The 17,249-nt window shown below is 42.2% G+C and overlaps 1 protein-coding gene and 1 pseudogene across 1 annotated transcript in view; both read left to right on the top strand.

Moving 5' to 3' along the window:
- The window catches only part of ZCCHC2 (zinc finger, CCHC domain containing 2), a 54,120-nt gene extending 42,563 nt beyond the window's left edge, over window positions 1-11,557 (top strand). Inside the window, exons 12-14 of the mRNA XM_011953597.1 lie at window positions 3,122-3,250; window positions 7,017-8,510; window positions 9,493-11,557. Coding sequence (XP_011808987.1) covers window positions 3,122-3,250; window positions 7,017-8,510; window positions 9,493-9,560 — 1,691 coding nt within the window. The 3' untranslated portion in view covers window positions 9,561-11,557. The remainder of the gene's footprint in view (window positions 1-3,121; window positions 3,251-7,016; window positions 8,511-9,492) is intronic.
- A 4,838-nt stretch (window positions 11,558-16,395) lies between these two features.
- On the top strand, window positions 16,396-17,034 carry LOC105520031 (annotated as a pseudogene).
- The last annotated feature ends 215 nt before the right edge of the window (window positions 17,035-17,249 follow it).

Raw genomic sequence — 17,249 nt, 5'->3', positions numbered from 1 at the left:
GTGTAAGGATTTTTTTTGTGGAACAACAGCTCATGTCATAAATTGGAGAGACATTGTCTTGAAGCTGAAAATACTGAGTCTTTCAGGTTGTTTGGATCTTTAAATAATAATACGTTTTAGCTTAAGATTTGTATTTTACTTCTTAAAAGTTTATTATTTTATTTATTTTTGAGATGGAGTCTCGCTGTGTCCCCCAGGCTGGAGTGCAGTGGCGCGATCTCAGCTCACTGCAAGCTCCGCCTCCCAGGTTCACGCCATTCTCCTGCCTCAGCCTCCGGAGTAGCTGGGACTACAGGCTCCTACCACCATGCCCGGCTAATTTTTTTGTATGTTTTTACATAACATAAATAGAGACAGGGTTTCACTGTGTTAGCCAAGTTGATCTCTATCTCCTGATCTTGTGATCCACCCGCCTCAGCCTCCCAAAGTGCTGGGATTACAGGTGTGAGCCACTGCGCCCAGCCTAAAAATTTATTATTAAATGTAAATTTTAACTTCTGTTTTGAGTAATAATACAGTTATGTAGCTTAGAATTTCAAAAGGAAACAAAGATGGCTCCCAGCCCTCCTCTGTGCTGACTCCTGCCAGGATGCAGTCAGTGCCATCAGTTGTCTGTGGTGTTGGAGTGTCTTTTCTGTTAAAACCCAAGCTTTCTGTCTGTCTTCTGAAGAGGCGCGTATAGAGCGTTAAGAATGCTCACCATGGCCAGGCACGGTGGCTCACGCCTGTAATCCCAGCACTTCGGAGGCCAGGGCGATCACTTGAGGTCAGGAGTTTGAGACCAGCCCGGCCACCATGGTGAAACCCTGTCTCTACTAAAAATATAAAAATTAGCCAGGTGTGGTGGCGCACACTTGTAGTCCCAGCTACTTGGGAGAAGATCTCTAGCTTCCTTTAATATCCCAGATGAGATCTGGCCACTGCACTCCAGCCCGGGCGGGCGACAGAGCGAGACTCAATCCCAACTCAAAAAAAAAAAAAAAAAAAAATTCCCATCATTGTAGTTTATTGCCCAGTGTTTCCTCCACCCCACTCTTCTGTTGCCAATTGTGACAACAAAAAGCCTAGAGGGAAATGAGATGGTTGATCTCTCAGTTTCTTGTAAAAGATTTAGAAGATCTCTAGCTTCCTTTAATATCCCAGATGAAATATGTGGTTCTATCGCCTATGGTTTATCTCAGTGGGTCTTAACTCTGTAACAGACTTCTGTTGTTTATAATTACCAGTAACCAGTATTTTTAGTGTTAGAATAGTGGTTTCTGTTTTAAATTTTGTTTTTGTCGTCTTTATTATATACAAGACCCTTTATCATTGAGACATGACAAATTCAAAGTTCGTGTGTCTTTTTAAAAGGGCAATTTGTGGAGTATCCTTTTTCATAATTGGTCTGGCTTCACTTTCCACATCCCCTGAATCTCTAGAGGATCACATAATTGCTGATTATTAAAGTTCTTGAGGTACTACACAATTCTGAAGTACCTTCTGAATTATCAAAAAAAGATTGTTTAGTATAGATTTGGATTTATGTATTCAGTTCTTAGGAAGCTGCAGTTTTGTATGTGGCAATTGGTGATTAGAATATTCACCAGCTTGCACAGTGTAAATAAAAATAGTTTTGTAAATTATACCATTTGGAGAGGTAGCTGCTTTTTTAAAAACATATTCTGAAATTTGCTCTTTGAACTACTGTAGTTTCACTGTCTGTGTTTTGATGAACGCTACCCCTGAGGTTCCTTTCCAGTCCATTTCTAGTTTGAGAATATCCCTGAATCTTTGATTCTCTTGATCTTGGATTGTTCATTTTGTTATATGCTGGTTGAAATATTTATATGCAAGACTTCCATGCAAGTTCTATAGGTTTCATCATTAGTCCAACTTATTGACAACTTGTTTGGCCACTATGGCCCATTAGTCTGTCTTCAAGCAGCCATTGGTGTTGACCTGCATCCCTTAAGTCGCCTTAAGTCATTCAGGGCCTATTACTGTGTAGGTATCCTCCATGTTACTTTTCTGTGAAATTATTACTTGCCTATGAACTCCTCTGCCACTTTCCTTGTAGCGTCATAAGATTTTGTGCAGTTTTCCCTTGGCAGTTTGACATTTATTACTCAGGAGGAATTTAGCAACATCAGCATTCCTAATGACTTTATTTTTCTCCAATATTCATCTAACATTTGAGTGGCTGAGCTAATCTAGCTCATGTTTAACAGTTTTAACGCTGTTACAAGTTTATCCCAGCCAAAAGCCACAGGTTAGTCGCCTGAATTGCTCATTATACAAATTGTGCCTTTTCTCTGACACACATTTTGCCCAGGCAATTAATATCCATTATCTTTTACTGGTTCTATCGGTTGCCACAGAAATGATTCAGTAATCTACAGTTCTTAAGAACCCTCTGGAATCCCTTATTTGGGGATTTATAAACCAAGCATATGTTGCATGCTTGCTATAAGGCAGAATTATGCTAGCTACTGGGTTTACAAAGATAAGATAATATTTCCCTAAGTCAGGGCCACTATAGGAAAAAAAAATCCACAGTTTGTATCTCTTGTCCAATACTAGATACAACAATAGTCCCTCCTTATGTGCTCAAAACAGATGCGGCTAGTTGGTCATGGCAGGTCCTGTCACCACCTCATACTACCTCAGTATGAGCTTGAACTTGGCGGAATTCAAGAGATTACTCAGTCTACTAGATGGGAAGCATTTTATTATTTTAAATACTCCAAGTAATTTTCATTGAGTAGGCATTTTGGCAGCCCTTTTCTTGAGTTCTTTTAAAGAATGAATATTCCAGCAAGCTCTGAGGAGTTAAAATATCTAGACCTAGAAAGTAGCTCAAAGTGATATTGGACAGACCCTGCAGCCAACCTTAACTCTTTATTTCTTTGAAGTCAGTAAGAGAATGACTTATTCTGTGCATTGTTTTAAAAATATATTTATCAAGCATTATCTATTAAAATTGTAATTTAATCAGTTTATATCAAGGGCAAGCTTTTTTAGATGCTTGTGGGGAAACTGAAGAAAATATTTATAGCTAAAATCAATTTCTAATGATTCAACTTAGAAATTAATTTAAAATGACTTAATATGATTTTTTAAATAGTGTTGTTATTTTTAGATGTGAATTTGGACATTGGCTCTGGACATGACACATGTGGAGAAACATCTTCAGAGAGTTACAGTTCTCCATCTAGTCCCCGACACGATGGAAGAGAAAGTTTTGAAAGTGAAGAAGAGAAAGACAGAGGTTTGCTCTTTGAAATGGGAGTATTGTTGGCATGGCAAGGGTGGGGGAGTGGAGGGGTTTTCTTCATGTCGAAGTCAAACAAGGAATTTTATGATCCTATAAATGCCATTAACTGATTTTAAATGTAAAATTGATATAAAGGGCATCTTATAGATAATTGCCTTAGAAATTCCTAGCTATGTTGATTTGATAAACATATTTCACTGCATATGAAGTTAAATAGGATGAAGACAGGATCATAATGAGGTAGAGTTAGTGCAGAAAGAAGGAAAATGTGTGTTGTTAGATGCATACATATGTTTATGCTCTTTACATCCTCTCGATTGACCCTTTTACCATTTTAGGATATCCTCCTTTCTCTCTAGTAACAATTTTTGTCTTAAAGTCTATTTTGTCTGATAATAGTATAGTCAATCCAGCATTTTTCTAGGTACTGCTTGCACAGTATTTCGTTTTCTATCCTTTTACTTTAAACCTATTTGGTGTGTCTTTAAATACAAAATTTGTCTCTTGTAGACAACATATAGTTAGATTATGGTTTTTTATTCATTCTGCCAATCTCTGCTATTTGTCCATTTACATTTAATGTAATTACTAATAAGGTAGGTTTTACATCTGCCATTTTGTTGTTTTCTCTGTGTACTATGTCTTCAGTTCCTCCTTGCACAGAGTCTTAAAAGCAGCCAGCAGTGATTGCTTAGGGCCTTCTCAGGTCTACCTTGAAAGGGCATATAACTATAGGCGTGAGCAAAACCTTTTAGGTTCCCAGGAATATATTAAAGCTTTTCGAAGCCTCCTGTAGCCATCTTATTCCCCAGTTTTTCATTTTAAGTTTTCTGGTTAGCGCTTGTCAGCCCCAGCTAGTATACATTGTGAAACAGTTGCTTCTGACTGATTATGACAGATGTCCTGCGGGTAAGAGGCTATAACGCAGAGTGAGCACTAGCTGCCAGACAGTCAAATGGTGACAGTGTGGTGGTGGGGCTTTTGGGGAACTCCAGACCCATACTCCTAATGGCTGCTGGGTTTTGTAGCTACCACTGCAAGAGAGAGAGTGTTTGCACTGATTTCAGAAATTGAGGGACAAGTCATTTACAGTTCTGTTTTAGAGCGGGAGAAAGGGGGAGTGGAAGTAAGACAAGGGGAAAACGCCTTGAGGTTTTCTGTTCTTACAGATTGAGCTATTTTTCTTGAATAAACACTCCTCAGAGTGTTGTAAGCCTTTAATTTCCAGAATTTTGAAAAAGTTGGTTATTGGACAGGTTTTGCTAGGGTTTTCATTGCGTTTATGAAAGAGTGGATTATTAGAGGTCTTATTCTACCATTCTGGTCTGGAGGTGAGGTCTCCTTTAAAATGTGTATGTTGAATGCATGATGACAACATCTGATTGGTAACACCTTGGTTACAAGGTGGACCCATGCTGGTGGGCAGTGTCAGGTTACTTCTCGTGATCCACCTGCAGATTAAGATCCTTACCACATACTGTTTCAGCCAAGTGTGGTTTCTTCCTGGACAGTCTGCAGCTCTCTGGGACCTTAGCTTCTTTCTGTGTTGTGGTATCAGGCTATGTCTTAGGGAGCTATGCTATGGTGTTGCTACATCACATACAATTAAAGTCAGTCTTTACTTTGCAGTTACTTTGTAGTCATACCAAATGTAGCATAGTCACTTTACTACCAGTTCTTCTAACCTGAGGCAACACTGTACTTCTGATCTGCAGTTTCCTTGTGAAAGAAAAAAAAATGAAAACCTTTCACTGAGCTATTGTGAAGCTTAAATGAGAGGTTTTTTTGTTGTTGTTGTTGTTCTTTTTTTTTTTTTTTTAAATTTACGAGACAGGGTCTTGCAGTGTTGCCCAGGCTGGTCTTGAACTCCTGGGCTCAAGTGATCCTCCTAACTTGGCCTCTCAAAACGTTGAGATTATAAGCATGAGCCACTGCGCCCAGCATTAAATGAGAGGATTTTTATGCCTTACCTAGAACAGACAAACTTTTTCAGTATGTTTCATTGTACATTTATGCTTGATTCTCTAGGATGTGCAGGTGAGTCAGTGGTTCACACTGCGGATTTGGCCTTGTTGTCTGAAGTGTTAGTTTACATCTGTACACTTGGGTAATGGCAGCATCCCTCTTCTGCCATCAAATAGCGTAAGTTGGAGGCCTGTGTTGAGGAACTTGGCTTTTTTCAAATAGGCTGTTATTGAATATGAAAGAATGGCTTAGGGCTGTCTTCACCCAAGGAAAATATCCATTATGGTAGAGAGCTTTGATCATTTTTAGAATTCTCAGTGGATGAAAAGGCTACTTTGAAAAGGGCGTGGGTGGCTTTGCTGTTGCTCTCCTGGGTAGTGATGGTATTGTGTTTGAGGCTTTACACTTACCAAAATCAGTGCACAAAAGGGCGAGACGTGTCCCAACATGTCTAGAGGAGTCTCAGGATGCTTAGAAAACTGATTGGGAACATTAAAAATAATGAGGTCATTTGCTGTTAAACACATAGAAATTTAACTTCTTTAAAAATGTTTCTGCTTCTTTTAGACTTAACATTTTTATCTTTGATTCTGCACTGGTGTGATGATACAGATAAAATGCCTTCAATAAGTTAGGATTTTGGGATAGTTTTTATTTTGCAAAGTTTAGCAAGAAATACCCCAATTATTAATCTATTAAGGGAAGTTTATGCTAGAACCATTCACTCTTTGAGTTTCTTCTAATATAAATTAAAATAATTGAATTAGTAACACTTGATGTGCTTGTGTCAGTAAGTAGCTTTCATTTCATCTTTCTTCACGAAGATGAATTTGTTTTTAGTGTTCTGTTTGAAAACTTTTTAACATCTTAAGCTGAATATAGCCAGTTCATACCTTAATGAATACAAATATTTTAAGTACCTAGTGCAATTCAGCTTATCCATACAAGCAGAAAGATTTTTTAATAGGCACTACATTCTAATGGAATGGTCTGTGTATACATCGACACAGTATCTGGGTCTATGATGTTTAAACATTGTGAATCAGATTTTATCCTTGTCCCCTTGATACCAAAAGTCAGGACATCCCCTGAAGCCTCGGTCAACACTATTTCTGTACACGGGTGTAAGCTGATGCAGGAGTAGCTGATGCAGTGTTGTTTGTATTTGCTGTTTTGATTTTGGAGAAATTGCCACACTCTCCTATTCCTCTGTTTCTTGTGTTCTAGCATATTTGTTTTATGATTAATAATAGCTTTAAATTTTCTTCCTCCATTGAAATATTTAGTATTAAGAATATTGACACCATTCTAAAAAAACAAAATCTTTTCTGTTCCCTACCTCTAGATATTTGAGTTAAATATTGTCTTGACTGAGCTCCTTGAAATTATATCATTTATCTAAGACAAATTGAAGAACTTGGGTTGGCAGTGCAGAATAAAAACCAAGTGGATTGCCTGAAGTTTATTAAGGTTAAGAGTGTCTGATGCTGTTCTCAGACAAAGGTGGTGTTACATAAATCTCTGTGCTTTATACTGTGTTTCATTCAGTCTCCAAGTAACCTTTTATGTTTTGTTTTTCTGTTTATATCCCCGTATTTTTAAAATAAAGCATTGATCTAATGATGACCCATAGGAAGCCAAAAGTTAAAGGGAGGTCAGCTCGGACAGTCAGGAGACATCACAGAGGGACACTTTCCAAACTTGAGTGACTTTGAGATATATTTAATGTTTATTTCTAGCAAGAAAGATGGGAGTTATGCTCATGTTAATATCTCTTTATGTTTGTTTTCTTTAGACACAGACAGCAATTCTGAGGATTCTGGGAATCCATCAACAACTAGGTTTACAGGTTATGGTTCCGTCAACCAGACCGTCACTGTCAAGCCACCTGTTCAGATTGCTTCACTAGGAAATGAGAATGGAAACCTTTTAGAAGATCCCTTAAACTCGCCCAAGTATCAGCATATTTCTTTTATGCCAACTTTACACTGTGTCATGCACAATGGTGCCCAGAAGTCTGACATCGTCGTTCCTGCACCCAAACCCGCTGATGGCAAAACCATAGGGATGCTTGTTCCTAGTCCTGTTGCTATTTCTGCAATAAGGGAGTCTGCAAATTCAACCCCCGTTGGAATACTAGGGCCAGCAGCTTCCACTGCAGAATCAGAAAAGCACCTTGAGTTACTGGCTTCCCCTTTACCTATTCCATCAACCTTCCTTCCACATAGTAGTACTCCCGCTTTGCATCTAACAGTTCAGAGGCTAAAGTTGCCACCACCACAGGGATCTTCTGAGAGCTGCACAGTTAACATCCCACAACAGCCACCCGGAAGTCTGAGCATCGGATCACCAAACACTGCCTTTATTCCTATCCATAACCCAGGTAGTTTCCCAGGCTCTCCTGTTGCTACCACGGACCCCATCACAAAATCTGCATCCCAAGTGGTAGGACTTAATCAAATGGTGCCTCAAATTGAGGGAAACACAGGGACAGTCCCTCAGCCTACCAATGTGAAGGTAGTTCTTCCAGCAGCTGGCCTCTCAGCTGCTCAGCCACCAGCTTCCTACACCTTACCAGGCTCTCCCCTTGCTGCCGGCGTGTTACCCAGCCAGAACTCCAGTGTGCTCAGCACAGCAGCAACTTCTCCCCAGCCAGCGAGCGCAGGCATCAGCCAGGCCCAGGCAACGGTACCTCCCGCGGTTCCTACCCACACCCCAGGCCCTGCCCCGAGCCCAAGCCCTGCCTTGACACACAGTACCGCGCAGAGTGACAGCACGTCTTACATCAGTGCTGTGGGGAACACGAACGCTAATGGGACAGTAGGGCCACCACAGCAGATGGGCTCGGGTCCTTGTGGTTCTTGTGGGCGAAGGTGCAGCTGTGGGACCAATGGAAACCTTCAGCTAAATAGTTACTATTATCCTAATCCAATGCCTGGACCAATGTACCGAGTCCCTTCATTCTTTACTCTGCCATCCATTTGCAATGGCAGCTACCTCAACCAAGCACATCAGAGCAATGGAAACCAACTTCCTTTTTTTCTGCCTCAGACTCCATATGCAAATGGACTGGTACATGACCCAGTCATGGGGAGCCAAGCCAACTATGGCATGCAGCAGATGGCAGGATTTGGGAGATTCTATCCTGTATATCCAGCACCTAATGTAGTTGCCAACACCAGTGGTTCGGGGCCCAAGAAGAACGGGAATGTCTCATGTTACAATTGTGGTGTAAGCGGACACTATGCACAGGACTGTAAGCAGTCGTCCATGGAGGCCAATCAACAAGGTAATCACAGTAACTCCCAGAGGACTTGCTTTTGAGTTGACCCGTTTCTCCTTCCTTTCCTTATTGATCATGGGAGTCTGTCGTAGCAGAAAGATCTGTTTGTGTTTTCATTTATGGATATTGTGTTTTCAGTGACAGATCATAAAATGCAACTGGAAAAACCTAGTGTAGACCCAGGTCACACAGAGCACAAGGAAGTTCAGAGGAATTCAGTTTCCAATTAAGGAATAAACTCTCAAGGCCCTTTTGAAGGAGTGTGATGGGAATTTGCATTCTGTAATGTTAAATCTCTTGCTTGCAGCACCTTTTTTTTTTTTAAGCTACAATCCTGTTACATAGAGTAAGCAAAACTTTTAAATATTGAAAACCTAGGAAGTAATCTAGCCATCTGACATTAGGTTTTGAGTAACTATTTAGTATATCTGCATAACCAGATGCCTCGGGCCTTTCTCCCCATGCTGCCCTTTTCCTTCCCAGCAAAAGTTTAAAAAAAAAAAAAAAAAAAAAAACAGGGTCCAAGATTCTGTTGCATTTTACAGGAACAAAATAGTTCAGCAGTATTTTGATTTGAGAGTAAAGGAATTTGAACAAAGTTTAATATTACTACCACCAGAAAGAAGAAAATAGTCATACCTATGTTTGAATAAGATACCAAATTTTGTGTCGACTTCAAACTGTTATTTTCACGTGCATTTGGCCTTTGTCATTTTGCCAAATCTTACCCAGAAACAAAAGAAGTCTTAAATTGGGAATGTATTTACTTGGCATTCTTAAAGAAAGATCAAGTTTGATAGCTTTTAGATTGAATTCAAAGCACAAACTTTACATTGCTTCTTAAAGTGAGCGGATTGGCCATTTGGAGTGGCACTAGAGCTGACGAAGGTGCCTTGTGGAGAGCATGTCCGTGTGATAGCTTGTACATAGTGGTTTGTGATGACATTTCCTTGTAAGCGGTGACTTAGTTCTGTCTTTCCCATTTTAGGCACTTACAGACTGAGATACGCACCTCCCCTCCCCCCTTCTAATGATACGTTGGATTCTGCAGACTGAAACGAGTAAAGCTTGCCTACTTAATACACTCAAGTGTGGGGAGTCATGGGGTGTGGAGGGGAGGAAAGGAAAGGTATTTTGTTTCTTTGTCTATACATTTCCTAGATTTCTATGCAGTTGGGATTTTTCATTTCTCTTGTACCAATGTCCGAAACAAGAAAGAATGCAATGCTTTTGAGCCTCTGGTCTCCTGGTTCAACAACAGGCTTATATGTATGATACATGTAATTTAAACCTTCAGACAAACTATCAAAAGGAAAATGTTGGTGCGTGCTTTTTTTTTTTTACACTGAATACTTGCTGTGTGCAATGTTTACTGAATCTTTAAAACTGTGTATTTGACCTTTTTTTACAACACTGGTGACAGTCATATGGTTTTGAAAAAAAAGGAATTTTGCTTCTTCCCAGCTTTTCTCACTTTCACCCTAAACGACACTTTCCTCCCCAGCCAGCCTCACTCTATCCCTGGCCCGCAGCAGGAACAGCCAGCAGTGCATTCGCCCCACTTTTGTAAACTGCTCTGCATATCAACCAAGGGCAGAATGTTTCACCCTAATCTTATGGGAGGAATCAAACTCCCAAAATAGTGTGTATATATGTAATAAACAGTGTCACGTAAATACATATATGCAGTGCTTGTTGTCCAAATAAAAATGAAAATAAATGGAAGAGAGAGGAAGAAGTCAAACCATATGAAAGTGAAAAAATATGACATATGAAATGGACAAAAAGCTTTTTCTGAAACCAACTTTTTACTTCCATCATCCTTTTTTAGCCTGTTGCTTCAGAGAGACGCAAAGTGAACACACTGGTGTGAATGTCGCTCTCTGTGTGCTTGTGTTTGTAATGAAAGTACAGCCAGTTTTACTTGTCTACCACCATGTTGTGCTCAAAGAGACACTACCTGAGTAAAGATTTCTTCTTTCCCTATACCAACTCTTACAGTGTTACGTTGTGTTTAAAATGTGTATGGTTTATTGCAATCTGAACAGAGCTATGGGTTTCTACCATGTCAGGTTATTTGTTCCCTGTCTCTCGTAGCAAAGTCACTTTTATAACAGTTTACCACTATGCTTGATTATAATGTGAAAGACTGAATTCTGAGTGTGTTAAGATGGTATTAATCATGTCGGTGTCATGTCACTAAGTTTAATGCTGCTGTTTTTAAAAAAGAAAAGTTTTTTTAAAAAGCCAATCTATGTACTAAATTGCTTCCAGGTAATTTTTGATCTCCTAAAGTGCACTGAGGTTATCTGGAAGATGGGGTGTATTTTTTGGTGACTGCTGCATTCATCAGCAATGAACAGCTTCCACTGTGTAGTCCTAGGGATAAGGGGTTGGGGGTTTCATTTTCCATTCCTCGGCACAGAGCAGAAATGATAGATTTTTGTTGTGTGGAGTCACGTTGGTATGCAGCAGAGGAACGTAAACATTTGGTCTTGTTTCAGAAGCCTAACAGATTGCTAGACAAGAGAAAAAACTTGAAGAAAAAAGAAGCTTAATTTCATGCTTCATAAGTAGCATTTATATTTATAGCACCAATGTACATTTTGAAACTTTCTTTCAGGGGTGGGAGTTATGGGGAAGGGGTGGGTGTGAAGGGGTAGATGAAAGCTTTAATTTAGAAAGAAAGTTGGAGTAAAAGAAATTATTTTGAGTAAATATATTTTATTTGATCTGGGTATTTTTGGACCACATTATTAAATTAATTGTTAAGCTGCAGTTGAGTTGTTCACGTGAGAGTTTTGATAAGCCACGTATGGGCCGCATTGTGAATCACTTGCCAGTTGTACTTTATGGAGCTTATTTTATGATTTAAAATACTGTACTGTACATAGGAGGTATGTTACCTTCTCCTTATTTGTATGTTTACCATATACTTTGATATTTGAAATGTTATGTACTGGAAAGGCCACTTATATTTCTAGAACAGATTGGATTTTATGCAACCTTTTTTCCTTGAATTAACAGCAATAAAAAAATGAAAAACAGCTTAAGAATTGTGCCTCATTGTAAATTTTGTAAAAGTGGAGATAGGACATCATACATGGTATTATTTTTTTTTTAATTTTATTTATGTATGTAATTATCTTGGGGTCAGAATCAACCCATTTCCCTGCAGGGTGGGCAGTGAATCCCAAAGTTATTTACCATCTGGATGATCCTCAGTTCTTCCCCCAGATAACTCCTTTGTTTCTGAGACAGGGTCTTGCTCTGTCGCCCAGGTTGGAGTGCAGTGGTGCGATCTCAGCTCACTGCAAACTCCACCTCCCCAGGTTCAAGCAATTCTCCTGCCTCAGCCTCCTGAGTAGCTGAGATTACAGGTGTGCACCACCATGCCCAGCTAATTTTTGTATTTTTAGTAGAAACGGGGTTTCACCATGTTGGCCAGGCTGGTCTTGAACTCCTGACTTCAAGTGATCTGCCTGCCTCTGCCTCCCAAAGTGATGGGATTACAGGCATGAGCCACCATGCCCAGCCTCCCAAATAACTTTATATAGAGGTCATCTGCGTGACCACTATCGAAAGGGGGACTGCACTCCGTGAATTGAGTACTTGGCTGCGTACCAAAGGCTGTGGTAGCAATGAGGCAGAGTCCTTGTCAACCTTGAGCTCATGTTTCCAGTATAGGCCTTTACCCACCAAAAGTGTAAAGGACTCATTACTTTATCAACTTGTTAGTGTGATTTTATTAGCCAGGTCCCTCTCTCAGTACAGTATGTACTATTTTTTATTTCATTGCTTATCTCGGCTATAATCCAGGCTCAAAGTTTTTAAGCGGTCGGTAATTTATAAGAGATGGTTGGGGCCTGTGTATGTTCCTCCACACCGCCCTTGCAGTAGTCCCAGTGGCCAGCACCATCCTGGGCCTCATCTGTTTGTCAGGAGCCCACTAATGACTGTGCACTCTGGATCCAATTGGGTGGGCAGTGAGTTTGAAATGATTGTAAATTCCCTGATTGTTTGCAGGGCACCGACTTTCCTTTTCAGCCAACAAATAATGCACCTATAGGTAATGTGTAAATCATGAACCCAGATTCACATTAACTAGCATGTCCCATATCCTTAGCTATCCCTCCCTCTCCTTCCCCCACTACACTAAGGTAACCACTGCTCTAGATTGTGTTGGTCTTTGTGTGTGTGTGTGTGTGTGTGTGAGAGAGAGAGACAAAGTTTCGCTCTTGTCACCCAGGCTGGAGTGCAATGGCATGATCTCGACTCACTGCAACCTCCACCTCCTGGGTTCAAGCGATTCTCCTGCCTCAGCCTCCCGAATAGCCGAGATTACGGGCGTCCACCACCACGCCCAGCCAATTGTTTTTTTGTATTTTTAGTAGAGAAGTGGTTTCACTGTGTTGGCCAGGCTGGTCTCAAACTCCTGACCTCAGGTGATCCACACACCTTGGCCTCCCAAAGTGCTGTGATTACAGGCGTGAGCCACTGTACCTGGCCTTGTGTTAGTCTTTTACTTTTTTGTTTCCCCGCACACTGCTCCTAAATACAGTTTCTTTTTGCTTTTCTTGAGCTTTATAAGGATATCCTTTTGTGCCTAGTCTTCTCTGTGTGTCTCTGTTTATCTGATTTTGTTTTTGTGATGTTATGTTCTTATATTTATTCATTTTTCCTATGTTATAATAGTCTCATTTTGAGGAAGAATATAATTTCTCCATTCTGTCAATGGACATTTGGGTGGTTTTAATTTTTTTTCTGTTACAAACAAGGCTGCTGGGAACATTGTTGTCCCTGGTTTGTGTGTACACAAGTCCTCTAGGGCATCAAGCTGGGAGTGCAGCAGCTGGGTTTTAGGACATGCAGGTATTCGGTTTGCCAAGATTTGCAGTATTGTTTTCCAAGTGATTTACACTCGCACCAGGAATGTAATAGGGACCCCCGAATGGGTATCCAGGCCCCCTCCCGAGATGGTGTCACAGTGCTGTGGAAGGCGGGGTGGACCCTCCTGAGATGGTGTCACGGTGCTGTGGAAGGTGGGGTGGACCCTCCCGAGATGGTGTCACAGTGCTGTGGAAGGTGGGGTGGACCCTCCCAAGATGGTGTCATGGCGCTGTGGAAGGCGGGGTGGACCCTCCCGAGATGGTGTCACAGTGCTGTGGAAGGCGGGGTGGGGGATGCATGTGCAGCCTAGGTCTGCATCTAGAAAGAGCCCCAGGGTGGGGTCAGGGTGGAGAGTCACCTTGGGTGGGCAGGAACAAAATGACAGCAGTGTGTGACTGGGGATGTGGGGGAAGGAGATACAGCCATAGTAGAGGGAAAATCATAAAGGAGTTTCAAGCTTTGTGGGTACAGTAGGTTAAATGGGATCAGACTGGAGAATCTGGAGTTGGTTGAATGAAAAATGGGAAGTTTCCAAGTTTTGAATAGAGGGAGAACACATTGACAATGGTATTTGAGGAAATCCTCAGGTGGTTAAGGAAAGAGAGCCTGGAGGCTGAAAGACGGGTTAGGCATGGCCAGGAGGGCCCGAGATCCTAAGGTGTTGGCCGTGGGAAGGCCCATTTAGAAAGGGATGGAAGAGACAGGTAGAAGCAACCTTGATGCTCTGAACTTTATTTTCCCTAGATGTAAAATGAGAATGTCTCTTTTAAATTATGGTTCAGTGGCCGGGCACGGTGGCTCACTCCTGTAATCCCAACACTTTGGGAGGCTGAGGTGGGTGGATCACTTGAAGTCAGGAGTTTGAGACCAGCGTGACCAATATGTTGAAACCCCGTCTCTACTAAAAACACAAAAACTTAGCTGGGCATGGCGGTGGGTGCCTGTAGTCCCAGCTACTCAGGAGGCTGAGGTAGAATCACTTGAACCCGGGAGGCAGAGGTTGCAGTGAGCCGAGATCACACCACTGCACTCCAGCCTGGGTGACAGACTTCATCTCAAATAAATAAATAATGGCTCCGAAGGTTAAATAATCTATAGGAAAGGTCTGACATAATGAAATAGCACTGAGAAGCCACCCAAATTCTGGTTGAATTCAATTTTGATGAACAGGGAGATTGCAATACTATTTTAAGAGACAGGGCCAGCCAGGCACAGTGGCTCACACCTGTAATCCCAACACTTCAGGAGGCCAAGACCTCAGGCAGATCCCTTGAGCCCAAGAATTCAAGACCAGCCTGAGCAACATGACGAAGCCCCATCTCTACAAAAAGATAAGAAAAATTAGCTGGTTGTAGTGGTCTACGCCTGTAGTCCCAGCTACTTGGGAGGCGGAGGCAGGAGGTTCGCTTGAGCCCAGCAGGCAGAGGCTGCAGTGAACCAAGATCATGCCACTGCACTCCAGCCTGGGTGATGGAGTTGAGACCGTGTCTTTTTTTTTCTTAATAAAAGGGAAAATGTGGAGGAGAACATATTTGGGTAGGAATGATGGCAGTGATTCTTTGAATGGTGAGGAACCTAGCAAACGTAGCTCTTCATTAGACTAAGATTAGTTAATTTTGCTCTATGCACTGATAAAGGATATAGAAGCTATTCCTTACCCTCACATATTAAACCCAGTTGGAGAGCTTGCCAGTTAATTGTACGTATGGACTGTGTAGACATGCCAAGTCGTACAGCCGTGATTATTCAGTACCAAAGTAAAAGTTCATAGCAAGGCAAATCTACATTTAATTTTTTATGTAAGCACTAAGAATCAAATTTTTCTGAGAAGGCTCCAAAGAGATGACAAAGCACGGTGTAAAAATACCTGTTTTCTTAACAGGTAGCACCTAGTACTCAGCAGCACCATCCATTTGAGCTTGGAAGACACCTGTTTCAGTTCTCCATACTAATTACAAAAGCATTCTAAGGTTAAGGCAGTGAAACCATGTGGAGGCAAGCTGTGACAATAGTTCCACCCCATGACGCTCCCATAATCTTAATAAAGAAAAAATACCCCCCTCAACCCAACCCCACCCCATCCCACCAAGAGGGCTCACTGATTTCCAGAGCAGTGAGTTTTGAGGTGTGAGACATGAAGTAAAGAAATGGGGTCCCTGTCTGGAAATGCGGTCACGACATCTCTACGCCTTCCTCTCCTTAAGGGGCAAGACCAGCTGTTAAAGGATGAGGGACTCTGGGGTCCCAGGGCTGAGAGGCAGGTATCAGCTCAGGGCAGAGGGAACTGGAGTGCCCTCACCCCTTCAGATGACCCTGTGCAGAGAGAGGACAGGCCAGGGCGGGCAACCTCGTCTTTCCCTGGATGCTCGTTGACATACTCGCTTTGCACAGGGTGGATTCCTAAGGTCAGTCTATTACTGCTGCTTACAGCTATTGTGCCTGTCCATGCAAAATTTACCTAATTCCTAAATGCTGTCTTCTGTTGTAAACCCCCTGAATTGGAACATGGGTGCACATCACGTGAGCTCTGTGTGTGTATCCAAATATTTATCAATTGTGGGAGCTTTGGAATTTGGGGGCTTTGGGGCTTCCTCTTGTCTGTTCTATAATGGGGGGCACATCACACGTGTGGGGACCAGAGACCCTACCTTCACGCAGTCACCTCCACCTGCAGAGAATGCAGGCCGTGGTCACCAGAAGCTCTCAATCCCATGATCCTGTTTTGCTCTTTGAAATGTGGCGGTGGGAGTTGTGGTGAGGTGGGGGGTTGGGTGGTTCTTCATTGTCTCTCTTTTTCCTCTTGCAGTTCCAATTTGAGCCGCTGTGAAAAAGGCCTCCACCAGCCTCTCACCAGAAGAGATTGCTCATTGGAACGCAATGCCACCTGGTGGGGGACGAGGACAGTGCGAGCAAGCAGGTGTTACTTCCTACTGACCTAATTTAGAGAACATTAAACGTAAGAGAGTTCGGGGTTGTAAGCCTGTGCCTAAAACCTTAAAGAATGCAGGCAGCTGGCCATAAAAGCAACTTGAGCAATGCCCTCATTCAGCCGTCGAAATCTCAGTTCGTGTGTAAACACTTTAAAGTTTCCTCTGCACTTTTCCTGTGTTCATTTGGTCATCACAGCTGTGAAGTGGGGTGGGAATTTTTCCCCTCGTTTTATGGGAGAGGAATTTGGGGTTCAGTGAGACGAAGTGCTGCAGACAGGCCCATGATGACGCTCAGGCCTCCGCTTGAAGTTAGTGCTCACTTCTGGCACCACTTCTGCCCCCACAGGTGCTTCTGGCAGAACCCAGGGCAGTGGCTTTATGGAACTGTGTAAGATGATAGGAACCCACAGGCGGAATGGCCGTGTGGTTTCTGGTCTAAGGAGGGCTGGACCAGGTCGTGGGCACACGTGGAACACACGCCACATCCTATCCCATAGCGAGGCCTCTTCCATGTGGCTCTTGAAGGATTTGAGGATGCGGGAGGGTGAAAAGTTTCCGAGAGAAATATTCAGGACTTTTAGAACTAGGCTTTCAAAAGCATTTGCCTGTCGGATAAATTCAGGTGGCATCAATGCAGATTTTAAATGTGTACAGATACCCCCACTCACACACTGAGTTGTGCTTCACACAAGTTTTGTGCACGGAGTATTCCATTAGATCTAATGAAGCAGTGGGGCAAGCAGAAAGGAGAGGTGACTACTGATGTTTTTAAACTCTGACAGTCACGTACCGATTGTCCCAAGTACCCCTTCTGCCTGCTGCCCCCAAGACAGTCCAAAGGCAAAGATGGCTGGTGACAAAGTAACCTTCACACAGAAACAAGAACAGTCACCCCCCACCCCAACAACCCCTGCTGAAAGTGAAG

Source organism: Colobus angolensis, unplaced genomic scaffold (genome assembly GCF_000951035.1).
Source record: "Colobus angolensis palliatus isolate OR3802 unplaced genomic scaffold, Cang.pa_1.0 Scaffold369, whole genome shotgun sequence".
NCBI lineage: Eukaryota > Metazoa > Chordata > Mammalia > Primates > Cercopithecidae > Colobus > Colobus angolensis.
Note: the sequence above shows the minus strand (reverse complement) of the source record. Positions and strands in the feature narration are given on the sequence as shown.